This window comes from Sus scrofa, chromosome 7 (genome assembly GCF_054392235.1).
Source record: "Sus scrofa isolate SSC_HxYL_T2T_F1_AM1 chromosome 7, Sscrofa_HxYL_maternal_Yorkshire_Landrace_v2.0, whole genome shotgun sequence".
Taxonomy (NCBI): Eukaryota; Metazoa; Chordata; class Mammalia; order Artiodactyla; family Suidae; genus Sus; species Sus scrofa.
The window spans coordinates 131,589,586-131,617,172 of NC_139389.1; the positions used below are offsets into that span (position 1 = coordinate 131,589,586).

The window sequence follows — 27,587 nt, forward strand, 5'->3', positions numbered from 1 at the left end:
GGCTCCGCCCGCCCCGGGCCCCGCCCCCGGGCCGCCGCCGCCGTCGCCCATTGGCCCGAGGCTCGGACGCATGGGCGCGGCCCCGCCCTGCCGCCCCCAACCGTTCCTCTCGGGTTCCGCCCAGCCATTGGGCCTGCTGGCTGCTGGGCCCGAGCGGCTGGCTTGGCCCCCGCCAGCTTCCGGGCCATAATTGGCTGGGCCGAGCCCACGCCCGAGCGTTGATTGGAGGACAAGAATCCCCCGCACCCGCCCCTCGCGCCCAAGTTCCGTTAGCATGTTCGGTTGCTCCCGAATTCCCTCTCTCCCTGGGGGGGCGGGACCGACGGGATGGCCCTCTGGCTGGCTCCTCCTCCGGCACGCAGCGACCACCGACTCGCAGGGAGGGGCTGGGAGGAGACTGGCGGCTCTTTCCTTGTTTGAGAGCTCTACTTTCTTCTGATTGGTTGACAGGAGTCCCTCCGGTCGCTTATTTTCCGTCGCCGACGCAGCGCAATGACGTAGCTTCCCCGACATTCCGTACCCAAGATGGCTGCAGTCGGCAAGGAGAGACGTCGCTAAGGGGCTTGCCTGAGGCGAGAGGTGAGTGAGCGTTGGACCGCGCGTCGCGCCACTCCTGTTCCTCTCCTCTGGAGGTCGGATTAGGGTATGGCCACTTGCCTCCATCCGCCAGCGGAGTCTCTTCTCGATTCCGCCTCGCTCGCCTACCCCCCGGTGCACACCAAAGTTAGCGGGCGACGACGGGGCTGAGAGACCCGCTCTGGGAGAGGGTCCGAGGCGCAGGAGGGGGCAGGGAGGCTGGTGCGGACCCTAGAACAGGTAGCAGTCCAGGAAGTGAGGGGCGGTGAGGGATCGGGGACTTTGTGGCAAGTGAGAAGGGGGCAGGGGTCTTCCACGCGCGGACACTCAGCGGTGCAACCGCAGACATCTTTCCAGTTATTTCGCGGTGTGTCGGTCCCAGCCTCGGCGAGGCCTGAGACTTTAGGTACATTGCTTGTGGTCTGACTTGGGAATCCGAAGAGCCATGTAACGAAGGTGGGACTAGGAATGCGGAAAAAGCACTTCCGCGATTAGTTTCGTTCTTGCCTAGGCGTCGCCCTTACGGACCCTCTCCTGGATTGTTTGGTTTGTTGTTAAAGGAATTGTTCTTTAAAAGATTGAGGCGTGAGGCTAGAGGTTTTCTGAAAGCTCTCAAACTATTATCCGCACAAAGCATGGTTGGTAACGCTCCCTTGCCTGTTAAACGGAGCTTTCACTAAATTATCTCACGTTAGGAACTGCTTCTAAGAACAGTTGGTTGAGGGCGGCCTTTTTGTGTTTTGAAGGTGAACTTGATAATGCCTGTGTATCTCGCTCTAAATCGATATTTTAAGATGACTAGGACCGTGTCTTGCAGTTATAGCGCTGATTAGGGTTTACGAATAGTGCTAGAATGAAAGCTCCACGAGGGAAGTTTATATCCTCAGCACCTAGAACACTGCGTGGCATAGAGTAAACATCTATATTGCTGAAGGAATGGATGGATGATGGTGGTGTTGGTATTTTGTTGGGAGCGTTGTGTTCTTACGATGCCTGCCTGTTAAATAATACTATGAATATAATAGTTATCCAGATTTTTTTTTTTTTTTTTTCCAGAGTGACTACCATCAGGTTCTAACTTCAGGGGTTTGCCAATGAGATCCTTAAATCTTTTTTTTTTTTTTTTTTTTTTTTTTTTTGTCTTTTTAGGGCCGCACCCATGGCATGTGGAGGTTCTCAAGCTAGGGCTTGAATCAGAGCTACAGCTGCCGGCCACAGCCTCAGGAACGCCAGATCCGAGCCCCGTCTTTGACCTACACCACATTACTGCAACCGCGGATCCGTAAGCCGCTGAGTGAGGCCAGGGATCAAACCGGAAACCTCATGGTTCCCAGTCGGATTCTTTTCCGCTGCGCCACTACGGGAACGGCCATCCTTAAACCTTAAATGTCATTTCAAAAATCGAAGTGTGGTAACGAACCCTAGTGGTATCCATGAGGATGAGGTTTGATCCCTGGCCCCGCTTAGTGGGTTAAGGATCCATCCTTGCCCACAAACTGCAGCGGAGGTTACAGACGCGTCTAGGAACTGGTGTTTTTGTGTGTGTGTGCGTGTGTTGTAGGCTGGCAGCTAAGCTCCGGTTTGACCCCTAGCCGGGGAACTTCCATATGCAGCACCTGTGGACCTAAAAGAAAGAAAAAAAAAATGTCATAAAAAATTGATTGCAGTTTTGACTGACAAAATAAACCGTTTTAGAAGATTGTATTTGAAAGCAGTGAGTTTGTTATCTAGAAAGAAGAAAAATGTTTTCTATTTTCTTTAAAACTGAATAATGACAAAGTCAAAAGGAATAAATTCAAGGTAATTGAGATTATATAAAACAGCTAATTGGATTAAATCTAATTCTTATTTCCAGGCTCAAATAAATGATATACCAAAATACTTGCAGATAAGATTGTGAAATCATTGTTTATAGCTTTTGAGGACTCTTAAAAGTGCAGTTAATGACAGAAGACTGGAGTCTGGTAAATGTGTCGGTTTTTTCAGACAGCAGTTAAATGGCTCTGGATGCTAGAACTTGTTAATCATCTACTTTAGAACTTGCTGGGAGAGCAAAAAGAGAGTATTTGGGAAAGAGGGCTCATACCCTTAAACCAGCAGCGCGTCCATTAAAAAAACCCCAGGTGACACAAATCACATTTCCTTTTGTTATAAGTTTACTAGATTGGTAGTGGATGGGGAATTGATTCCCAGACATGAGTCCGTTTAAATTTCCTTAGGACACTGAACATAATCCACCTTCCTATCCTAATAGACACAGATAAATGTATGCTGGATAAGGCCTGATTAGATGGATTTATATCTATTCAAACTACCAAACCCCAAATGTTGATTAATGGGTTGCTGTCACCCTGAAGAGAGGTCTTTAGAGAAACAGGGCCCTGGCCTGGCTCTTACTCTAGTTACCACTTTTTTTAATGACCAACTTTAAATATATCAGACATACTTCTCAAATTAGTAAATGCACTCAAAATCTGTAGTGATAGCCAGTATGTTAGATGAGACTCAGGATTCAGAGTTCTTAAAGGCTGAAGTAATAGTCTGAAACTAACAAGATGTAAATTTTCCAGAAATGATTAAATTTACAAAAACTCACTTATGCATGTTTCAGATGAGGAAGACCTAGCCTGTGGGAGTGAGTAGGTGGGGATGGGTCTAAGATGTAAATGAAGTATAGAATTTTCCCGGGATTGAGGGAAGTCACTATGTACTCTGGTATCTGCCATTTACTAGCTGTGTGAATTAGGCAGGTTGTGCCAAGCGTCTTTGGCTCCATTTTCTCAGTGACAAATTGTGAGGATAAGAAAATATAGCTTGCAGGCACGCCCAAATCAGTGCACACCTGGTGGGCAGTGCCATAGGCAGCCGTATCAACTGTTAAGGTCCTATTAATGAATGTGGCCAAATGAAAGTGACCAAATATTTCAGTTTAGAGGCAGTCTCTGTACTGGGTGAGAAAACTGAGGCGTGACCTTTACTATTTACAGTTCGTAAGCATCCATAATTCTAAGTGTTGAAAATGCACTTACTCTTTCATCAGGTAAAAGGATATATCTAAAACACATTCCTGAAAGATGTTGCTGAAATGCCTTGACATGTTTCTTGTTTATGGAAACATTTTAACTTTGTGGAGCTCATAAAGCTCTCAGTCGTTTTCACAGTAATCATGAGCTGCTAATGAGCTAATTTATAACTTTAGGGTCTTGTGAAAAAATAATTAAAGAGTCATAGGGAACATGGTTATAGGACTGAGGCAAGAACTGTTTCAGGAGATGAATGATTTAGGGCAGTTTCTGTTCTATTTATGTAACTTAGATTCACTGTGTTTCGTGTGTTGATCATTCTGCCCTGGAGTCTCAAGGCACACGGGGTAGATTATTCGCATGGAGTTAGGCAATGGCAGCAAAGTAAAACAGTGGACGGAGACTCTCTTCCATCCCTGTTCATCCCTCCTGGGTTATTCCTAACCCTTTCTCCCACTCTGCTCCTCTCTCAGCAGATGTCTTGGCACTGCCCAGAAAAAATAGAGAAGCTTTTACATGATTTATTTCCTTCCCCTTAAATGATTTTTTAAATGTCTTCCTCACGTTTTCCTTCCCTTCTGTTTCAGAGACTTCCTAAGGAAGCTCTTTTTATTATCCCTATGCCTTTTTTCTCCCCTTTTTAATCTTTTAAAAAAAATTTTTTACTTTTAAATTTTTTTTCTTTTTGTGGCCACACCTGCAGCATGTGGAAGTTCCCTGGCCAGGAATCGAATGGGAGCTGCAGCTGCTGGCCTACACCACAGCCACAGCCACAGCACTGCTGGATCCCAGCCTCATCTGTGACCTATGCAGCAGCTTATAGCAACGCCAGATCCTTAACCCACTGAGCCGAGGCCAGGGATTGAACCCTCATCCTTGTGGAAACCGGTCAGGTTCTTTTGCACTGAGCCACAGTGGGAACCCCTTTAATTTTTCCTTAGTGCTCGTCACTGTTGACCACCATGTCTTCCTCGCTTTCTTAGGAAGCTGCGGGTGCAGATTTCCCTGCCTCTTTGATCATTCCTTCCCATTTTCTCCTTCCCACTTCCTCAGATTCTTCGGGGTTCTGTCCCCAGAGTCTCTTCACTCTGTATCCCTCTGTCCGTCACTGTGACTTCGGTTGTCCATTCGTGCTAGATGAATCCCGAGTAGATCTGTCCTTTCCAGTTTTCAGCAGGCCTCTTTTTGTGTCTGATGGATATTTCCACACAGATGTCATGTAGATTCTTCAGACCTAGTATTTATAGAACCAAATTCTTTCCTCCCCCATCAAAGCCAACTCTTTGTCTTTCCCATTTTCCTTTTTAGTATCATCCTTCTCTGTCATTCAAGCAAATTGAATGAAATCTCTTGCCATGCGCTGGTCTTCTAACTGGTCTTCTTCTGCAGATCTCCGAGCGGCCCCTTCCTCATCATTCTCCTCTCTCCTTACTATGCTTTAATATTATTATTATTATTATTATTATTATTATTGCTTTTTAGGGCCGCACCCATGACATATGGAGGCTCCCAGGCTAGGGGTCACATCAGAACTACAGCTGCTGGCCTACACCACAGCCACAGCAACACAGGATCCATCCTAGCTGCGTCTGTGACTTACACCACAGCTCACAGCAACACCAGATCCTTAACCACTGAGGGAGGCCAGGGATCGAACCCACAACCTCATGGTTCCTGGTCGGATTCGCTTCCCCTGCACCATGGCAGGAACTCTGTGCTTTATTTTTCACAGCACTTTCCATTCCCTGACAGATACTGACATAATTGTTTCTTCACATCTTTGCCACTAGAATATGCGCTTCTGGTGGGATGAAGACCTTGTCCGTCTTGTTTCCTGCTGTGTCATTGAGGCCTGGCCCACAGTAAATACTCGGAAAACATTTGAATGAATAAGTACATGGAGAATTGATAGTTTAAAATACCACAGAGATTCCCAACTAGTGTACCGTGAATAAGTTACACATATGCTGAAATACTCATTCCCTCAGGCAATTGGTTAGTTGTCTTCTGCTCTACAAGAATGTACATGAATGTTTATTATTATTGTTAATAATAAAAAACTAGAAATAGCTCAAAGGTTCACCACAGTAGAATGGATAAATTGTTATGTCCACAGAATAGAAAACTGTATAGCAGAGCCCAACTTCAGAATTAAGTCAGAGGATTGTTCTGTGAATTAAAAAATGTTTAGCAACATTCCTGGCCTCTACCCACTGGATGCCAGCAACAGTCTCCCAGTTGTGACAACCAAAAAGTTGCCAAATGGGGGTGGGGTGTGGCAGGCAAATTTACCCCAGGTTGAAAACCCCTGCTATACAATAATGAGAGTGCAACAAGGACGACCCCCACAAACATAATATTAAGCAAAAGAAACCAGTTGTAAAAGTGATGTAGTCTCATTCCACAGCTTTTAGAACCGGGAGAGACTGATGGAAATAGAGGCCAAGGTAGTGGTTCTCTTTGAGGGAATAGTGGTCAGAAGAATGAGGACTTTTGGGGGGTCTGTTAGTCTGTTTATCAACTGGATGGTGTGACACAAGTGTGTCCGTGTTGGGAAGGTTAATAACTATGCACTGAAACTTTGTGTACTTTCATTCGCTCTTCACAATCAATCATAGTTGTCATCTTCCTCCTTCCCGCCCTCCCTCCTTTCCTTCCTTCCTTCCTTCCACATGTGGAAGCTCCCAGGCTAGGAGTTGAATCAGCTCAACTGCAGGCCCTATGTCACAGCAACACCAGATCCTTAACCCACTGAGCGAGGCTAGGGATCGAACTCAAAACCTCTTGGAGACCATGTCGGGTTCTAACCCACTGAGCCACAATGGGAACTCCCCATTTGTCTTTCTAATATTTAAATTCCCTGAATTTGTCCAGTGGGATTCCATGATGGCTCCTTCGTGGAGGAGGAGTCTGTGCACATCCCAGGCAGGCCCTACCCCAGATTGGCAAGAAGATATGATTCCTCTTAGAGGATAATGGTGTTGAAAACTAGGATTTGGGCACGAGATGTGTTCCTGATTATGGGCATATCCTTGCTTCTAGGCACTGGAAATGAGGAGAACTGAGATGTGTATGTATATATTTTTAACCATGATTTATTTTGATATTTTCCATTAAAATTTAACATTACAGGTTTTTTCCGTAACCTTTGACCTTTGATCATATGTGTGTGTGTGTGTGTGTGTGTGTGTGTATTTCCTTTGCACTGAAAATCTTGATTTCTAACATTACCATTTATATATTTGCTTTATCCTACCATATACCGCAACAACGGCTTGACAATTACAGTATAAATGCTACAATGCATTACTGAAGAAGTTTAAGGTTCCTTTACTTTTCTTTGTGTCTTTTGGATATGGAACAAGGTCGGAAATTACTTGGGATGATTTTCTATGTAGTTATGTTACCTGTCTGATGTACATAGATTTATTTTGAGTTTGGGGATGTCCTTGTTTAGTTAAGTTCATGAATATGTTAAATATTTACATGATTCAAAAGTTAAAGTTAAAAAAGGACCCAGGAGCCAACCTAAAAGAGCGACTTCTAATGGCTATAAACTGGACCAGTTTGAGAAACAAAATTATGGTAGTAGGGATTTTAACTCAAAGTGTAAGATGAATATTGATGAGCCCATCCTTGTATAAATAAATGGTTGAATAAATAATAAGTGAGAGAAAAGGAACAAATCTTTCTTACGAAAGAATTCCAACTAATGTTGGAGGAAGGAATAAAATTGAAAATCACCACTACACCACAGTAATGATGGTTGCAGGCAGGATCCTCAGATGAGTGCTAAAATTAATAGGTGAAACTTTAAGGAGAAGCAGATACTTTGCATAGTGTTTTGTATTGCACGGTATTTCCCTCCAAGGTTTACTAATTACTGTGGTAGCTTTTACATAGGTCCACACATTCTTCGATACTTCTCCTTCCAGGAGATGGCGCTTAATTCCTTTACAGAGTGTGGACCTTGTGACTCACTTTTAAGGAATGGAAAATAGAAAGGGACGAATAATAACTTACAGTGAGAAACGTGGCAGACCCTGTCTTAACCAAGTGGTCATGGTTAATATCAACGGTAAGGTGTCATTTTGAGCTCACCTGCCCCCTAATGTGATGTGATGCGAGGGATGCTTCCCTCTGTGGCGTCATTCCTCAAAACTCCAATCAGTTAGTGAGACAGCATTAGACACACCTAAATCAGAGACGTTTTCCAACTCTCCTGTAGATCTAAAACGGCTTTTAAATAGGAGTTCCCACTGGGCACAGTGGGTTAAGAATCCGACTGCAGCAGCTCTGGTCGATGCAGAGGTGAGGGTTCCATCCCTGGCCCCGTGTAATGGGTTGAAGGATCCAGCATAGGTTGCAGCTGTGGCTCAGATTCAATCCATGGTCTGGGAACTTGCAGACACCTTGGGTGCAGCCATAAAAAACTAAAAAGTGAAAAATAAAATTACTTTTAAATAGAAAGTCTTTTTTTTTTTTAAGTAAAAGCCATATAAAAAGATAATACTCAGAGAAGTTTTGTTCCCTCCTTGTTCTTTCCATGCTATTCTTCCCCATTCCCTAACGGCCGTTCCCAGGCCAGGGATTGGACTCTGGCCACTGCAGTGACAACACCAGATATACAACCCGATACGTCACCAGGGAACTCCAACCATTTTTCTAGTTTTTTTAAGGTAGAGATGTCTCTTGTAAAGTTTTATTGAAACATGGTTGATTTACAATGTTGTGTTAATTTCTGCTGTATAACAAAGTGATTCAGTTACACATAAAACCATATCTGTTCTTTGTAAGACAGAATATTGAGTGGCATTCCCTGTGCTATACAGCAGGTCCCATTGCCCATTCCATGTACAGTAGTGTGCATATGGCAGTCCCAAATCCCTAATCCATCCCTCCCCCTCCCCTTTCCCCTTTGCTAACCCAAAGATTGCTTTCAAAGTCTGTGAGGCTGTTTCTATTTTGTAAATAGGTTCATTTGTATGATCTTTTTGATTCCACGTATAGCTGATAGCATATGCTGTTTGTCCTTGTCTGTCTGGCTTACTTCACTTAGTATGATCATCTCTAGGTCATCCATGGTGCTGCCAGTGGCATTATTTCATTCTTTTTTATGGCTGAGTAGTATTCCATTGTTTTATGTACCACACCTTCTTTACCCATTCATCTGTCCATGGACATTTAGGTTGTCTCCATGACTTGACTATTGTAAATAGAGCTGCAGTGAATATTGGGGTGTTTGTATCTTTATGTTTCTGGTTTTTTGAGAGTCTGGGCCCGCATCTTGTGGAAGTTCGCAGCCACAGATTAAACCTGCACCACGGCAGCAGCCCAAGCTTCTGCAGTGACAACGCCAGATCCTTAATCCGCTGCACCGCAAGAGAACTTATTTTTAGTTTTTTGAGAAACCTCCATACTGTTTTCCTTAGGGGTAACACCAATTCACATTCCCACCAAAAAGTGTAGGAGGGTTCCCTTTTCTCAGTATCCTGTCCAGTGTTTATTGTTTGTAGACTTTTTAAATGATGGCCATTCTGATGGATGTGAGGTGATACCTCATTGTAGTTTTGATTTGCATTTCTCTAATAGAGATGTTGAACATCTTTTGGGGGGGGCGCTTTTTAGCGGCATATGGAGGTTCCCAGGCTAGGGGTTGTATTGGAGCTGCAGCTGCTGACCTACACCACAGCCACACAAGATCCAAGCTGCATCTGTGGCCTACACCACAACTCACAGCAATGCTGGATCCTTAACCCACTGGGCAAGTACAGGGATCGAACCTGCGTCCTCATGGATGCTAGTCAGATTCGTTAACCGCTGAGCCACCACCAGGACTCCAGTTGAACATCTTTTCGTGTGTTTTTTGGCCATCTGTACTTCTTGGGAGAAGTGTCTATTTAGATCTTCTGCCCACTTTTTTATTGGGTTGGTTTTTGTTTTTTTGTTTTATTGAACTGCACGAGTTATTTGTATATTTTGGAGATTAATTCCTTGTCGGTTGCTTCACTTGTAAAGTTGTGTTTTGTTTTTTGTTTTGTCTTTTTAGGGCCGCATCTGCAGCACATGGAGGTTCCCAGGCTAGGGGTCGAATCGGAGCTACAGCTGCTGGTCTATACCACAGCCACAGCAACACCAGATCGAGCCACGTCTGTGACCTACATCACAGCTCACGCAATGCCAGATCCTCAACCCACTGAGTGAGGCTAGGGATCGAACCCGCAACCTCATAGTTCCTAGTCGGATTCGTTTCCACTGCGCCATAACAGGAACTCCACTTATGATTTTTCTCCCATTTTGTAGGTTGCCTTTTTGTTTTGTTTATGGTTTCCTTTGCTCTGCAAAAGCTTTTAAGTTTAGGTCCCATTTGCTTATTTTTATTTTGGTTACTCTAGGAGGTGGACCCAAAAAGATACTGTTGCAGTTCATGTCAGAGAGTGTTCTATGTTGTCCTCCAAGAGTTTTATAGTGTTTGGTCTTACATTTAGTTCTTTAATCCATTTAGAGTTTATTTTTGTGTAGAGTGTTAGAAAATGTTTTAATGTTATTCTTTTTTATATGTAGCTGTCCAGTTTTCCCAACACCACCTTTTTTTTTTTTTTTTTTTTTTTTTTTGCTTTTTAGGGCCACATTTGCAGCACATGGAGGTTCCCAGGCTAGGAGTCGAAACAGAGCTACAGCTGATAGCCTGCACTGCAGCCACAGCAACACAGGATCAGAGCCGCATCTGTGACCTACACCACAGCTCACCGCAATACCAGATCCTTAACCCCCTGAGTGAGGCCAGGGATCCAACCTGAAACCTCATTGTTCCTAGTTGGATTCATTTCCACTGCGCACCATTTTTTGAAGAGACGTTCTTCCATTGTATTCTCTTGCCTCCTTTGTCATAGATTAGTTAACTATACGTGGGTGGGTTTATTTCTGGGCTTTCTAAAAGATGTCTATTCTTATTTCCCCTCTTTTCTTATGTAAATACTGACATGACTGATCCTGGAAGTTTCTCTATACCAAGACTTAAAGGTCTTTCTCAGTCTCTTTAACAGCATTTGTGTTAATATGCCATATTTTGTTCAACTGGTGCCCTTTAATGGGCACTTGCATTGTTTACAGTTTTTGCTTTTAGAAACAATACTTTTGGTGACTGATCTTGCGTGCCCGTGAGATTTGTGATGGTGTTGTCAGAGTAGCTTCTTGGAAGTGGGATTGCTAAATCAAAGAGCAAATGCACGTGTGACTTTGTTAGATACTGCCGAATTCCGCTCTGTGGTGGTGTACTCACAGCAGCAGTGTGTGAGGTGACCTGCTTCGCCCCGGCCTTGCCGTCCGAGTGTTCGTCAGACTTGTGGATGTTTTGCACGTCTAGTCATTGAGGAATGATATCTCAGTACAGCATATAATTACCACCTCTTCATATTTACTGATCATCTGGTTACAAACTCTTCACATTTACTGAGGCTTTAGTTAACCAGTTCCCCCCCCCCCCCAGCCCCTACACATGGCCCAGTTCAGTCACACACAGAGTGTAAATTAATTTAAGAAGATTCCTTTTCTCTTAGAGGAAGGATCAGATTCTCTTTAGAGCTCCCAGGTGCCAGGAGAGCACTCAGCCCTGCACGTCCCCCCCTTCCCACCACAAATGAGGCAGCGCCCAGGACAGTTAGGCTTCCAAGTTGCCTGATGGCCCTGGCTAGAACCTGGCTGCCTAAACTGCTATTTTCTTGCTGAACCAGACCAACCTGGTTCTAGCTCTCTCTTTTAGAACCCTTTGCTGCCCTATTTGAAAATTTCTCTTCTCTGAACCAGTTTACATGTTAGAGTGGCCTCTGGAGTCCTTGCTTTTTGTTTTCTTTTCTCAGCGTGGAGCTTTAAGAGAAATGCTTCTTTCTGAATGAACAGGAAGAAGATGAGAAAGCAAGAAAAAATTAAAGAAACTCCTCCTTTCCGCTATGAACCCCTCCCTCCACCTCCCCCTCCCCAAATCCCCACACACATATCTGATCTGTGTTGCTCAGTTCAGTGGCTTGTGCAGCTGTGGGTTCATCCAGGCTGGTGGCTTTTCTAAGTGAAAGTACCTAAGTGAAGTCAGATTGACTAAAAACGGGGAAATTTGGGTGCTGGATGAAAGAAATGAGTGATTTTGGAACGTAAACATTTTTGTGTTGGGAGGGGTGGCCGTTAGGACAGGCCTGGGTTTTACAGAAGAACAGAGTCTAGACCAACACGAGGCAGCTGGGTCTCGTGAAGAAAGCAGAAAGAAAACTGCGACAGAGATGGTCTTCCTTTTAAGCTGCCCCGAAGGTCGGAGTTTGCTATACTGTGGGTCACTTACGTGTAAACTACGTTTGGGCGTCTGACTGCCAGTCAACTGTGTCTTTTCTACTGGAAATTTTGGTTGTGGATTGTTTACAATGGTTGGGATTGTTTAACGTGAATTATCCCTTCTCAAGTTGAGCGCTTTTTCTCTTTCTCTCAGGATTCTAACATTTTCAGAAAATCTTTTGGCGAGAACAAGTCGGCTTCAATAAATGAAGGAGAATAAAGAAAATTCAAGCCCTTCAGTAACCTCAGCAAACCTGGACCACACAAAACCATGTTGGTACTGGGATAAAAAAGACTTGGCTCATACACCCTCGCAACTAGAAGGACTTGACCCGGCCACCGAGGCCCGGTACCGCCGAGAGGGGGCTCGGTTCATCTTTGACGTGGGCACACGTTTGGGACTGTATCCTGATCCTCCTGGAATCTGTGTAGATAGGCTCCCCACCACCGCCATCAGGAATTCAGTTAGATGCTATAGACAAAAGATACAGCAGCGCTCCTGCACGAACACCAAACAGCTCACATGTTTTTCTTCTTTAAATGTGCTTTCAGATTTGCTTGGCTCTTTGAGGGGTTTTCTGTTTCCTATTATCATTTAAATGTGTAGCCCTCACCTTTGAGCAGGTGGCCCTGAGGATGGAGAACCGCAGCCCTTGGTCCCCGGGAAGTGTTTTGAAAAGGGAGTGAAGCCCCGCCCTTTTACAGCCCAGACCTCAGCTTGCTAAGTCCTGTAACAGGATTCTGACGCCCCGAGATGCCCACGCACCCGCTTCCCCACCGAGAGCTTTGGCCTGCCCAGTGCTCTTGTGGTGGTTGTTGCCTTTATTGTTTTTCCCCATTTAACTAAAGCATAACCTGTAACAATTCTTGGCTAAAGTCCTTAACCAGAACAACAGACACTATGATACCTTGGCAACTGGAATAATTTATTTTCATCGCTTCTATATGTTTCATTCCTTCAAGCAATTCCCAAGATATGTAAGTGTTTGAATTTTATTATCATTCTCTATCACGTTATTATTTTCTCGTGCTTTAGTGCAGTGATTATAGGCTCTCTTTTTATTGTGCTTTCCAGTAAGTATGAATTTTTATGTGGTGCATACTATACACAACCAAAATCAGGTCTCAACTTTATTTTTCCCAATGTACCTGTATTAATTTTTTTGTAATTTAGGCCAATATGAACTATAACCATATTGTGCTCGGTGTGAAATTTTTTTCCTTGTTACCGTCCCCAAGATAAAATTGAGTTGAGACCCAGCAGAGGCCAAGACGGCGTGGAAGCTCTTGTCGCCGCCATTCCAGTTCTTCAGCTACTCCTCAAACCCGCACATCTTAAGCTTCTGATAGGCAACCTGCCTTGGGGAGCTTTCGGTCCAGGGTAGATGGTACGACAGGTGCAGAACACACGGTAGAGAGTGAGGCCAAGGAGGCACGGAAGGGAGGCTGCAGCTTTCCCGGCAGGGATTTAAATGCTTCACGGAGAGGACAGGGGAGATGCTGGGGGGGAGGCGAGTCAACCTTGACAGGAAGTGGGATTAGCCATGTCGGGATGGGACACACAGTAGGCCCACAGAAAGCAGCGTGAGCCGAAGTGTGAGGAGGCACGCTGGACATCGCCAGCCCAGCCAGCAGGCCCATTGGCAGGAAGGGCCTGGTGGGACCCTGGGTGGAGAGGCAGACCTGGGCCAACCACGGTGAGCCTCGAGCACAGGCCCAGGGAGCCGAGGTGCTGCTAGATAAACGGAGGACTGCTAGGTAAAGGGAGGACATGGAAGCATTTCATGAGAAAGAGAGTCAGACGTGTCTGCTGGGGGTGCTTCCCTTTGCTAAGATTTTACTCGGTTTTGTACGCAGGGCTTCCTTGCTAGGTGTGATGTGCTAGAGGAAGAGGAGAGCGTCTGGATCACGTTTGTGCCCCTGGCACAGCATCCAGCTGCCACCGACGTGCTCAGGGCTCCCTGCAGGGAGGGGCATGGACAGAGGTTGGGGCAGACACAGGGACTGCAGGCAGCGTGGGCTGTGGGACGAGGCGAATCCCACAGGATGAGCATGCAGGCGTACAGCTCCCTGCTCGGGGTCGGCGTCTAAGGTTGCAACGTGAAAAGAGCATTGGTTTCTGTGACTTTTTCCCTTCCGAACGTCTACTTTGTTTACCTGACGTTCTTTTTTTTTTCTTTTCTCTGGCTGCCCCGAGGCACATGGGGTTCCCGGGCCAGGGGTCAGATGAGAGCCGCAGTTGAGACCTACACCGCAGCTGCGGCCCCACTGGATCTGTACTCCACCTCGGGCCGGGGATCGAACCTGCGTCCCAGCGCTCCAGGGATGCCGTCACAGTGGGAGTGCCTACATGACATTTTATTCGGAAAGCTAAACTTAAAATAATTTATGAAGCCATTGGGGGTGGGGGCATCTGGGTGAAATTTCTTTTAAGCTTTTAGAGCGTGCAAGTGCTAGTGAACGAGAAGGCGACCAAAATCCCTGTTTTCTCGTGTGAGCTCTGATAACAGTACCTCAGGAGCTTTTATCTTCCTTTTAGGTGACAGGAGCTTGTTGTCTCTTCCTGGCTGGGAAAGTAGAAGAAACACCGAAAAAATGTAAAGATATCATCAAAACAGCTCGTAGTTTGCTAAACGACGTGCAGTTTGGCCAGTTTGGAGATGACCCAAAGGTAAGAATCACCGTCCTGCCTTCGAGTCTTGACGCCTCCCGCCAGCATCACGATGGAGCCCCTGCGTTGACAAGGGCCGTGGCCCCCCGTGTCTGCCAGTCCCCTGAGCCCCTAACAGGACCTTAGGGAGAAGGCGCCTTTCCGTGCCTCTTGAGAAAGGCGCGGTGATGCCGTAGTCTCCGCTCGGGGGGCTGAGGGTGATGCCCCGCGCCGTGTTCTGGGCCCGTTAGGAGCAGGAGCACATCATCCGGCGGGGGCGGAGCCCTCGCTGGCCAGTAGCGCTCCTCGGCCCAGCAGCAGTTCGGCTTCTCGGTTCGTCTCCAGCCAGCTTCCGGGCAGACAGAGGGTGCAGGTGCCGTGTACAAACACATGTCTGCAGGCGGCGTCTGCCTCCCGGGCGCGGCAGAAGGGACTGCCGTTCGCAGCTCTTTTCAGATCTAGGACTGACGTTCTGCCCCTTCCCCACAACCTGCTGCTGTCAGGAAATGGTGGTAAATAATTGCCCGTGTGCTTCAATTATGTTCTAAAAAGACCAGCTTTGGGGACCTATGGCCGCTTTCCTCCACCCCCATTCTTGCCAAGGTCCCCCCATTGGAACCCTCTTAGCACCTGGGAATTATCCTTTGTAACACTGTTGCAGCTTCACAATTAGATACTGACCAAATAATCTCTCAGAGAGCATCCTCTCCTTGCTGCAGATCTGTGGGCACTAAGCCCTGTCTGTTTTGCCAGGTGCCTAGTGCAGTGGCTGCACAGGGTCGGCCTTCAGCAGATAGCAGAGGAATAAGCGACGAGCCCCGGGTGTGGGGCGAGCACAGAGTCACAGTTACAGCCAAGCTGACTCGGACGGTAACGCTCGGCACGTCCATGCTCCTGTTTTGCCTCCCCCGGCTGCCATGCTCCCGGCGCCCAGCAGGTCCTCTGTGTGTGAAAAACCTGCGTGTGTTAGGTTCCCTGCCTGCTTCAAGGGGGTAACAGAGGCCCGGAACGCTTTTGTTCATATTGTGGGTGCAGTTAATGGCAGTGCTTGGTGGAGATCCCATCGTGGCTCAGTGGGTTAAGGATCCGGTGTTGCTGTGAGCTGCGGTGTAGGTTGGTGGCTACAGCTCCGATTCGACCCCTCGCCTGGGAACTTCCATATGCCACGGGTACAGCCCTGAAAGGAAAAAAATAAATAAACAAATAAGACTTCTCATTTAAGAAAAAAAAAAGGTAGTACTTTGTAAGTATCGTCGGTGTGGGTAACTCTGTCCCTTGAACTTACTGATAAATCTGTGCCCCTGTTTATAAAAATGTGAACCGGTGAGGAATTCATACTAATAATGGTCAAAACTGATGTTTGAGTAGAAGTCACGTAGCATCAGATCATGTTTTCAGAGCCCACAGGCTTTTGCTTTTCGCAGGGGAAGGAGACAGTCGTAGGAACACGCGCTTCAGTCGGGTCTTGGTCACAGGGGCACACGAACCTGGCGGCGGGTGAGCTGTGGTTGCCCAGAGTTGCTGCAGAGTTCTGCAAGCAGGGCTGCAGGCTGAGCAGCTGGTGTGTGTTATCCCAGGGTACCTTTGGAGAAGTCCCTTTCCCACGTGGGCGGGCACGGGGCACTGGAAGTTCTGCAGCTCCAGTGCCCAGAAGACAGGAGGGGACGTGGCTGAGCTAATCAGGCTTTCCGACAAGGGCCAGCCCAACTCGGTGGGCAGAGGGGCTGTGCAGCCTGCCCCCTCTTGGCACATGTGTCTCTCCAGGCATGACTGGGTGTGCGGACCAAGGGAGAGACCCTCAGGTCTGGGGGCGGGGCGGACATTGTGAAGACACCGTCCTGGCCAGAGAGGAGGGAGGGCAGCTCTTTGAGGGGAGGCAGTACATGCAAGTAGGAAAAGCAGATCCTGAATCATGTGTAACTTTTGTGTCTTAATTAGCTTGGCTCCAGCTGTGTGGTTTCTCCCCTTTATCTTAATTTCTCAGGTGTTCAACAAATATTTGCTCCAGGCTCTGTTAAGCGCTAGACGTGAACAGGTGGCAGGACAGGCATAGCCTTTGCTGTTAGGGATTTTACAGGGGTGGGAGGGACTTTAATCAAATATCCATAGAGCAGCTATCTGATTATGAGCTGTGGTAAATGCTAGAAAAGCTTATGGAGGGTGCAGTGAGGGCATTCAGTCTGGGAACCCAGGCAGGTGCTCCGGACACGGGGTTGCAAGGCTGGGGGAGAGTCCCCGAGGAGTGGTGTCCGCACCCAGACCTGCATGCATCCCATTCAGTGGGGATTTGAAACACAGAGGGAGGCCAGGCCTTGGGCTGTCTCGTAATACTATATGGGCTACAGTCTGGACACTCGGTAAAAGATTGTTTCTAAATTTAGAAGCTGTGTCTAAGCTTCTGGGAAACAGGTGGCAACAAAAACAGGGAGAGAAAAAACAGTGGGATTTTTTTTTTTTTTAATATGTATATATATACTATGTGAACGTCTTGATTTAAAAAAAAAAAAAAAAAAAAAAGCTGTCCCGAGAGAACACTTGGGAAACTGGGCAGAAAGGCCTCCATCCTGCCCTGCCGTTTGGAATACCACTCGCGACAGAGTCCACTCTGCACCCTGTGAAGCAGCGCCATCCTTCCGCTGCTGGCCAGGGGCCCACCCGCCAGGGGCCGGCGTGTCTCCCTTCCCAGAGTCAGCAGATAAATGCAGCTGTTCGTGTGAGCTCGTCAGTCTCGCCAGACTCCTCTCTTCTTAGACTCGTACAAGTGATGCCAATTGTTCTTGCTACGCAGGGTGTCTTGATTGTATTTTACATCGTCTCTAAGTGCTCGGAACAGTCAGGTTGTACAGAGGTTGAATTCCAGAAGTCCTTGTTTATGGACATTAACTCCAGCTAGAAAGTCTATATAATAAAGGACAGAGTCCACTTACAATAGCAGCAGTAAAATAACATATAAGAAAGATTTGTGAAAACCACGTCAGGGGAAGGGGAGATTTTAAAACTATTAAAGGACTGAAAAGAAGATTGTCATAAATAAATTTTTGATAGGTAAGTTCAATGTAGTTAAAAATGTCCTTTTCCTTAAATTATTCTGTAAATTTCGATGAGTTCCCAATCAGAGCATCAGTAGCTTTCATTTTTTTCTGAAGTGGCACTAAGTAAAATGCTTGTTGAAATTCAGGTGGGGTGCGGGGGACACGTAAAAACATGGAACCTTTCTTAAAAGGAGGAATAATAGTTGAACTATCCCTTCCAAATGTTAAATCTCTTTGATTCTGGTGCAGAAGTAGACAAACAATGAACAGAAAAGATGGTGTCTGTGTCTGTATAATTTAGGGTATTTAATAAAAAAGAAAATGATGATTTATTCATTGATATTTGGGTAGGTGAAAGGTTTAACTACAAAAATGAGGTGCCCCCCTTCACACACACACACACAGTCACACACACATTTAACTGGTGTAATTTACTCTCCAGGTTGGCATGAAGCTGCCACTGTCATAATCTTCACTGCTTAAAATTTTCAATGTAAATTCCTAAAGGATTGCATTTTTTTAATAGAGTCTGGAAAGAAATTAAGATTTGGTTAAATTATCTATAAAGGTATATTTGTACAGGGGGCTCAGATGTATTGACAGGGATAACATTTCTAAGAATATTTATTTTGAGTAGTTATTAAAAATTAAATCCGATTGGTTTGTTTTCATACTTTTAGTTCTTTTCAGAGGTGTGTTTTTTGTTTTTTTATTTTTTTCTTTTCGGCCCCACCTGCATTGTGAAGAAGTTCCCAGGCTAGGGGTCGAACCCTCGCCACAGCAGTGACAGCACTAGATCCTTAACCCCCTGAGCCACCAGGAAACTCACTCTTTTCAGAATTTATCATTGTTTCTGAGCATGTCAAAGGCCTGAGTGGGAGGGAGGAGAAAAGAAATGAAGAATAGTTGCTAAAAATATAACTTGAAGAGAGAAGAAAAGGAACGCTCACTTTTTTAATGCTGTTTCAGACCTGCGATTGAAATTCTATCCCAACATTTGTCACCTCATTTTTAGGAGGAAGTAATGGTTCTAGAGAGGATCCTGCTACAGACCATCAAGTTCGATTTACAGGTGGAGCATCCGTACCAGTTTCTACTCAAGTATGCGAAACAGCTCAAAGGTAAGAATGGGTTACTTAGAGCATCTTTTCATTCTGAAACCAAGTCTTCATAGTCATCTGACGACACTCAGATGACGCTTCTCAAAAGAGGAAAGCAAAAAAAAAAAAAAAAAAAAAAAAAATTAAGAAAAATAAAAATAGAAAAAGAACAAAATAAGAAAAACAAAGTAGGAAGGCAGAACGTTCGCCGTGTGAAGTACGCAGGCCATAGCTTTGCCCAGACAATTCAGTATTCTAGCTGTTTAACGCTGTTTCCTTTTATATATAAACAAATTCTGTCATCCAGTTGCCAAGTGATATGAGGCAGGAAAATGAGTCAGGATTTCTTAAATAGCCTAATAAAATCAGCCTTGCAGCCCGGTTTCCCATAAATGGTGGTTCAGCGTAGGTCACGGGGAAAGAGGACAGAGGTGGGGCTCAGACCCACCCATCCCTGTTTCCCCGCGCAAGCTCCCTGCTGTGATTGTGGGCGGCGCTGAGCACACAGTAGGCTTCAAATCAGTTCTTGTTGCTTCTTGGGCATTTTTTTTCTTTCTCTCATTACAGATTTTCCTTTTCTTCCCATTTCTAGGTGATAAAAACAAAATTCAAAAGTTGGTTCAAATGGCATGGACATTTGTAAATGACAGGTACGTGTGTCCTAATGTTGGTTTAAGTCTGGTGTTTTAAAATAGGCAGGCACCTTATGTGTCCTTTAACCCAGAGCCCTTATTTAGTCCTGAGGAAACGGACTTCCCCGCAGCTTAAGGAGCTGCTTAGTGGCAGAGCTGGGGTTAAAGTCCAGGTCATCTGCTTCCTGGCAGAGGGGACACCCTGCCATGTCACGGTGACACGGGAGGCTGAAATCTTATCACCAGCTTAAAACGGAAGTCCAAAACAGTTCGCTGGGCAATTTTGCCAATGAAGTACTTAAAATCCACCTGGTTTTGCAGATTGCAAAGTATGTTTGCAATTTTATACTTCCTTGAAATGGTTTCAGAGCCTTGATGTTCTCAGAACCCAGGGATCTAACGAGGTGCTGGAGGGTGAACAGAATCCCCCTGAGTGTCATGTGAAGAAACAGTTCAGGGCTAGGATTTCAGCAGTTTGAGGAACATAACCATTTTCGTTTGTATTTCATGGAATAGCGATTTTTGAATGTGCTAAAATTCTTCTGGTTTTTTAAGGGATAAATTAGTAGCTGTAAAGTAACGAATTTCAATCCCTTTGGAAGACTTCAAAACTTGCTTTATTTATGTATAATGCTTTATTTGATCATGTATAGGTAAGAATAAGCAAATTGACCTTTAGATATGGCATCTAATCCCCATGCATCGGGTTAATCATAAAGGTTTGCTTCTCCAAGTCAAGTCACTTCTTTTTCTCATTGAACTAGTCTCTGCACGACGTTGTCACTACAGTGGGAACCAGAGATCATAGCAGTGGCAGTGATGTATCTTGCGGGACGTTTGTGCAAATTTGAAATACAAGAGTGGACCTCCAAACCCATGTATAGGAGATGGTGGGAGCAGTTTGTGCAGGACGTCCCTGTGGACGTTCTGGAAGGTACTGGGCTTCCTGAGCTTTCGGGGGGGTGATGCATATGCAGCTCATTCTTCCTGGGAACCTCAAATCCCGAGAGTGGATTTTCCCAAATAGGTACCTACGAACTGTTCTTTAATTCAGTTCTCTATAATGTTTGTTCTGTCCAATCGCATTTGAGTTTTGATGAATTCAAAATGCCGAGTGCTGTACCCACCAGAGACTGGTGACCCACACCTGAGACCGCCCCGTATTGGTCCTTAGAGGGGAATCATGGCTAAAAGGAACACGGGCAGATTTTTTTTTTCCAGGTAGAATTTTAGTGATCAATTTGTGGTACATGTGTCACCCATCCTTTAGACATCTGCCACCAAATCCTGGACCTTTACTCCCAAGGAAAACAACAGATGCCTCATCACACGCCCCATCAGCTGCAGCAGCCCCCGTCTCTCCATCCTGCACCACAAGTGCCACAAGTGCCACAGTCCCAGTCGTCTCAAGGCTCCGAAGCGCCCCAGCCCCCTCAGAAGGACCCGCAGCAGCCAGCCCAGCCACAGCCGCCGCCGCCGGCCCAGCCGCCCAAGAAGCCGTCCCCGCAGCCCAGCCCTCCCCGACAGGCGAAGCGCGCCGTGGTGAGTGTGGCCGCGCGGCACTGGGCCCGGCCGCCTGTCCCTGCGGACCCCTGCCTGGTACGGTCCCCTGTCCGAGAGCTCATGGGAACCAGAGGCCGAGAGTGGCGCCCCCTCCTCACGGTCTGCCTGCGTGTCCCTGGGGAGCCGGAAGACGAGCCCGGGTGGAGGAGCGGCGCCACCAGGAGCCAGGACAGCTCTGTCCTCCTCCAGCCACTACTGCCCCACCTGTTGGGGCCCCACCTGCTGGGGTGGCGTGTCTGCGTCTGCGCACTGCGTGCTGGCATAAGCGTCCCCAGTGCTCGCAGGGGCTAGAGTGTTGGGTTCTTTGAGTGACCCCGGGTATTGGTGAAAGCTCTCCCCATGGCAGCAGCCCCCCAGGGGGAGGAGGCCGTGCGTTGTGACACGGCCCCCAGAGGAGGCCGTGGGGGACAAAGGCAGGCCAGCAGGCACGGCTCGGCCAGTTGGGGACAGCTTGATGGAGGGCGTGGAGCTTGGTGCTCAGAGCGCGCTGGTCAGAGGAGTTAGCGGTGGCCTGCGACTGAGAGGGCGAGAGCGGGGAGGCAGAGGCCATGACCCGTCCGGTGCCGCGGTTGGTCCTGCAGGTCCAAAGCCAAAGGGAGTCTGGTCGAAGGCCGTGTTCTGGCCGTTCTTGCGTCAGTGCCTCCGTCATGACGCTTTCCTCACTGTACGCAGGGCCCTGGTTACAGGTGTGTGTTTTCTTTTGTAACAGGTTGTTTCTCCCAAAGAAGAGAACAAAACAGCAGGTAATTTCCTATTCTCATGTTTTGTTTTTTAGTTTTATATGTTGTTTATCAAAACGTTAAATTCTCAGTCAACATTTGTTTCCTTTCAGATTGGATTGGCCTTGAAATTTAACCTTAGAGACCATCAAAAATTGACCCTACCTGCATTGTTTTCTCTGTGTATTCCCTGACCGTATATTTGTAGATTTTATATACAGAAAGTATGTCTATTATACTATAAAGAAGGTATTGGTAAAAAAAAGAAAGAAATATCAGTGGCAGTAAAAATAGGCTCAGTAGGAGTTCCCATCGTGGCGCGGTGGTTAATGAATCCGACTAGGAACCATGAGGTGGCAGGTTCGGTCCCTGCCCTTGCTCAGTGGGTTAAGGACCCGGCGTTGCCGTGAGCTGTGGTGTAGGTCGCAGATGCGGCTCGGATCCCGCATTGCTGTGGCTCTGGCGTAGGCCGGTGGCTACAGCTCCGATTGGACCCCTAGCCTGGGAACCTCCATATGCTGCGGGAGCGGCCCAAGAAATGGCAAAAAGACAAAAAAAAAAAAAAAAAAAAAAAAAATAGGTTCAGTAACATGCACTTGTCCCCCAGGAGCCGTGGAACTTGGTTCCAGGAGCTACTTTGGGTAACAGGCCCCCGATGCTCAAGCTACAGAGCCTCCCTCCCCACCCCTGGGTGCGAGAGGCCCACGGCATAGCAAAAGTAGTTAGGAGTGTTGGCCGGCTGCGGTAGCAATATTATTCTCGGACATCAGCCAAGCCCACGCCAGTGGACAGCATGCAGGGCCCCCGACATCCCCAGATGGAGCAACCAGGGGCACAGTGGTAGTTAAAGAGGTGGAGACCCAGGGAACTGCCAGAGTCCTACCCTGCTGCCACCGGGGGCCAGGCCTCTTTGGAACACCTTCTTCTCCCCGTATTTGTGGAGCCCCATGTTGGCTGGCTTGTTCCTATATTGAAAACACAGTGTGACTCCCAGGAGAGAGGGAGTGCTCTGTGCCACGTGGAGGTACAATCAAAAGAGGCAGAAGCAGGCCCGGGGTGGCCTCGGAGGGGACTCACCTTTGAGCCACTAGGGCTGAGGCAGTGGTGCCTTTGGGTGGAAGAACACAAGCGTGCGATGGAGAATGGCGGGTTTGGGAGAAAGCCGGAGGGCGCCTTGCCGGCCCATGAGGAGTTAAAAGGGAGTCGCTGTTTTTGAAAATGTCCTTGGACCAGATGGTAGAGTCCACCAGGAGGAAGGAGGGTTCCCAAGGGCGGCGGGGCCTTGGGGATGTGTGCGCGGGCGTGGCAGGCTCTGAGCTCCTCTTAGGAAGAGCTTCCTGGCAGCAGCAACCAGATGGAGGAATGAGAACGGGGAGTAGCCTGCGAGCATCTGAGGGAGACTGGGGAGGGCAGAGGATGGGCCGGAGGGGAGATATAGACACAGCCGGACGCAGGACTCCGCTGTGCTCTGGGCGCACCACTGGCCATGGGGGCTGGGGAGTGCAGTGCACGGCTGACTCAAACCGCTCCGTGCAGAGCACACACCCGTTTCTAAGAGCTAGAGAAAAGAAGGTTTTTAAGAAGCTTAATAACAAAATCTTACATTGATTGTACATTAAAATGACAAAAAATTTTTCATAATACTAGGTTAAATCAAATACCTGGTATTAAAGTGATTAAAATTAATTTTACCTCTCTGTACTTTTTAACATGACTGCTAGAAAGTGTGACCTCCCCCATGTGGCTCTCCTTATGTTTCTGCAGGACGGCACTGATCTAGACACAGCCTCAGCCTGGCCGGCTTGAGGGCCAGGAGGTGGGGGTCTAGAGAGTGAGAGGAGTGGGCTGCTGGGCGGCAGGATGGGCCCTGCCCTTGGGAGCGGGAGAATCCAGAGGCGTCGACTTACAGCTCCTCTGCCTGGAGAGGGGTTTGCTCCCCGAGGAGGAGGGTCAGGAGAGGGACATCCCTGGATCCGGCATGGAGCCTGTGTTTGGGCCGGGACCCCGGGACTGTCCACCGATGCCAGAGCAGCAGCAGAGCAGAGTGGTAGACGAGTCAGAATGCAGTGAGTTTCGGGGAGAAAGAGCCAAAGCAGACAAACAGAAAGACAGAGAGCTTTCCATTTGTGGGTGCAGTCTCTGCTTTCATCAGCAGAAGGTGTTGCCTGTGGTGTAGACTGTCTAGGCAGCTTAGCACAGTCCCTGAGGATGCTGCTCACATGCAGCCGCTCGACCTTGCAGGGTAGGCAGTTTCCTCTGTCCCAGGTGGTCCAGTCACCAGCCTCTAGATCCCTGCTGGCGCCAGTTAATGGGCTGCCTCTGCTGTGCCTGCCACCAGCTGGGAGTAAATATTTGTGAAAGAGAAAATAATGGAGGTTCCCAGGCTAGGGGTCAGATCAGAGCTGTAGCCGCTGGCCTACACCACAGCCACAGCAACGCGGGTTCTGAGCCGCATCTGCAGCCTACACCATAGCGCACAGCAACGCCGGCCCCTTCACCCACTGAGTGTTCTTGCGTTCTGTATATTAGTGAGGACCCGCCGATGGAAAGCACGTGGTAGCTGAGGTGCCTCCTCTGCTCTCAGACCTTGGGGGGCTTGTCTTCAATGGGCGGGGAGCAGTGGGGTGCCCGTGGTGAGCGGGCTGACTGTAAGGAGCTAGCGGGAGGAGGTGGGAGGCCTAGGTGGGGGCTGTATTTGGTTTGCTCTTTCTTTTAAAAGGATGGTGCCTTCCTCAGTCCCTTAAAATCTTGTCCATAACAGTTTTACCCCCAAAATTCCTTAGGACGAAGGACATTTCTTTCCCTGCCTCTCTCCCCGCTGCTCTCTCTCTCCCCTTCTCTCTCTCTGACATGTTTATTCACACAAAGAGTAACTTTTTCATCAATTTTTTCCTTTTAGAACCCCCACCACCTAAAATTGCCAAAATTGAGACCACCCATCCTCCTTTGCCGCCAGCCCACCCACCTCCAGGTAAGTGTCTGCCAAGGGAGCTGGGAAGACCAGCTGTTCTCTGCCTCTTTGAAGGGCAGACTCGGGACTTCCTGAAGAAAGTTTAGAAGACTTGCAGACGTTTAAAAAGGCAGTAATGACCTAGGATCTTTTAGAAAATTGTTTTTTACAAACCAGATAGTTTGAGGGTGTTCTGAATGTTCTCAGACCTCAGACCTCTCATATCCATAAATGGTGAACTACCCACGGTAAGTGGATTTAGAGTCACTTTTAGTAAAACAAAGCCCCGCCAGTGTAGGGAGGCTGTCCAGACCCAGGGCAGGCTTGCTGTGGGTCCTAGACCCCAGTCTTTGGCCGCTGCTTCCTGTTGGCAGGATGTCTCCTAAGTACATTTTGAAGAAGCAGCAGTTGTTTGTGAGGTTCCGGGGAGAACAGAATGAGGAGTTCTCTGCAGACATACAGTGAGCTAGGAAGAAAGTTGTAGAGGACTCTCCTGCTTTACCTGTGACAGCCTTGTGGAAGGTGGAGTGTTCTACCAGAGAAGGCAGGGGTTCATGTGTAGGTATTCCAGAGGCTTCTCTGGGGGTGGGGTATCAGTCTCACTGCTGGGGCGGCGAGAGGTGTGGGGCCGCACAGAGCACGGGGTGTTGGGATGTCAGGCTCGCCCGCCATTTTCATGCCATCTCATCCCTTTGGTCAACTCAGACGTTCTGCTGAGCATCGAGCCCGCAGACAGTGATGTGCAGTGTGGCAGTGATGCACTGTGGCAGTGGTGTGCAGCCTGGCAGTGATGCACTGACAGTGGTGTGCAGCATGGCAGTGATACACTGTGAGTGGTGTGCAGTGTGGCAGCGGTGTGCAGTGTGGCAGGGGTGTGCAGTGTGGCAGTGATGCACTGTGGCAGTGGTGTGCAGCGTGGCAGTGGTGTGCAGCCTGGCAGTGATGCACTGACAGTGGTGTGCAGCATGGCAGTGATACACTGTGAGTGGTGTGCAGTGTGGCAGGGGTGTGCAGTCTGGCAGTGATACACTGTGAGTGGTGTGCAGTGTGGCAGGGGTGTGCAGTCTGGCAGTGATGCACTGTGACAGTGGTGTGCAGTGTGCAGTGTGACAGTGATACACTGTGACAGCGGTTTGCAGTATGGCAATGATTCAGTGTGACAGCGGTGTGCAGTGTGACAGCGGTGTGCACTGTGACAGCGGTTTGCAGTGTGGCAGTGGTGTGCAGTGTGGCAGCGGTGTGCAGTGTGGCAGTGATGCACTGTGACCCTGGTGCTGGGCTCACCATCTCTGGAGACAGGCAGAAAGAAGGGGCCCCAGCTCTGCTCTGGGCACCACGGGACTGCCTGTGTCTCGTGTGCTTGGGACAGAGGGAGGGACACCCAGAGTGGCTGGAGGTGAGGCCTGTGTGACAGGACACGGCCTGTGCCGTCTGGCCGCAGAGGTGCCAGCTGCTCGCGCTCCTCTGGGAAGACGGCAACGGGCGGCAGCCCGCAGGCGCTAGGGCCGGGCTGGGAACCACCGAGGGAGCCGGTGGGTTCACGGGGGCCCCCCGCGGCCCTGGCGGGGCCGGGCCAGGCCGGCGGTGACCCGGCGCTCCTCTGCAGACCGCAAGCCGCCCCTCGCGGCGGCCTTAGGCGAGGCGGAGCCGCCCGGCGCCGTGGAAGCCGGCGACCTCCCCAAGGTGCAGATTCCGCCGCCGGCGCACCCGGCGCCCGTGCACCAGCCGCCGCCGCTGCCGCACCGCCCGCCGCCGCCGCCGCCGTCCAGCTACATCACCGGGATGTCCACCACCAGCTCGTACATGTCGGGAGAGGGCTACCAGAGCCTGCAGTCCATGATGAAGACCGAGGGCCCCTCCTACGGCGCCCTGCCCCCCGCCTACGGCCCGCCCGCCCACCTGCCCTACCACCCGCACGTCTACCCCCCCAACCCGCCCCCGCCGCCCGTGCCGCCGCCGCCCGCCTCCTTCCCGCCGCCCGCCATCCCGCCCCCGACGCCCGGCTACCCCCCGCCCCCGCCCACCTACAACCCCAACTTCCCGCCCCCTCCCCCGCGCCTGCCCCCCACTCACGCAGTCCCGCCGCACCCGCCCCCGGGCCTGGGCCTGCCGCCGGCCAGCTACCCACCCCCTGCCGTCCCCCCGGGCGGACAGCCCCCCGTGCCGCCGCCCATCCCCCCACCCGGCATGCCGCCCGTCGGGGGGCTGGGGCGGGCCGCCTGGATGAGATAACGCGCCGCCTTCCCCCCCCCTCCCCTGTTTTTTTAAAGACAAAAGTTTTTTCTAATGAACCTGAGAAGTAGTTTCAGTGGCGAAGCAGCAGGGTACCTTGTGTGCTACTAACTAGACAGACAGTTGCAGTGTAAGCAGTGGACCGGGCCTGAGATGAAGGTAGCGGTTCTCCACTGGACCTGGAGGACCCAACAGCAGCGCCCAGCGGAGCCCGGGCCGCCGGCCGGTGGTGAGCTGTGTGCTTGCTTTCAGCTGGTGTCTGCAAGTCCTGCCCTGGGTTACTTTGCACTAGTGAGAATGCGAACCAGCCACATTGGCTCAAGGAATAGCTGCCCTAAGGAGTGAACTTCCTTCTAGCAATCAGTGCCTATTTTCCCTGGAAACTCCGTTTTCCACCGCCCAGGCCCATGCGGAGCCAGTCAAGCTGTTGTTGCTTTCCTTCCAGGACACCAGGAGGCTAGGGAACCACTTTGGTTTGGAGTCTGTACATCCTTTGTATTAAAGTTATTTTGAAGGGGTTGCCTTGGTGGACGCCTCTTTTCTTTGTCCTCCTGGAGCAGGGGAGCGATGCACCGGGAAGTACTGTATGTTTACATCCATTTGCAAATTCCTGTACATAGAGATCTATTTTTTAAGTGCGAATGTAACACCATACTGTGAATTCCATCTTGGTTACAAGCGAGACTCTTTCAGCCAATTATCCAAATAAAACCAGTTCTGAAACGACCCTTTTGTTCTGAGCAGAAGGAGGGGCCCCCGGAACTGAGCAGCCCCTGGGTCTGCTGCCC

General features: G+C 48.8%; 1 protein-coding gene across 4 annotated transcripts; it reads left to right on the forward strand.

The window, feature by feature from the left end:
- Window positions 1-508: 508 nt before the first annotated feature.
- On the forward strand, window positions 509-27,525 carry CCNK (cyclin K). 4 transcript variants are annotated; one of them, XM_084970158.1, is made up of 12 exons: window positions 509-816; window positions 12,076-12,324; window positions 12,818-12,899; window positions 14,461-14,592; window positions 15,325-15,441; window positions 18,619-18,724; window positions 19,296-19,353; window positions 20,100-20,269; window positions 20,606-20,877; window positions 21,608-21,641; window positions 24,517-24,588; window positions 26,174-27,525. In XM_084970158.1, exons 2-12 carry the CDS (start codon window positions 12,128-12,130, stop codon window positions 26,797-26,799), a joined length of 1,866 nt encoding a protein of 621 aa, XP_084826284.1. In that variant the 5' UTR covers window positions 509-816; window positions 12,076-12,127; the 3' UTR covers window positions 26,800-27,525. The 4 variants fall into 4 exon arrangements, 3 of the variants coding, with proteins under 3 accessions (XP_084826284.1, XP_084826283.1, XP_001925553.3); XM_084970157.1 differs by having other exon boundaries at window positions 509-579; XR_014811345.1 differs by lacking the exon at window positions 15,325-15,441 and having other exon boundaries at window positions 509-579; window positions 24,517-25,410; window positions 25,582-27,525.
- Window positions 27,526-27,587: the final 62 nt, after the last annotated feature.

Bases quoted from the DNA above. Each gene is read 5' to 3' on its own strand.
- CCNK (XM_084970158.1), top strand. From the start codon at position 12,128: ATGAAGGAGAATAAAGAAAATTCAAGCCCTTCAGTAACCTCAGCAAAC. The intron at 12,900-14,460 runs GTAAGTGTTTGA...TCTTCCTTTTAG, and splicing joins TCAAGCAATTCCCAAGATAT to GTGACAGGAGCTTGTTGTCT. The intron at 15,442-18,618 runs GTAACGCTCGGC...CCTCATTTTTAG, and splicing joins CAGCCAAGCTGACTCGGACG to GAGGAAGTAATGGTTCTAGA.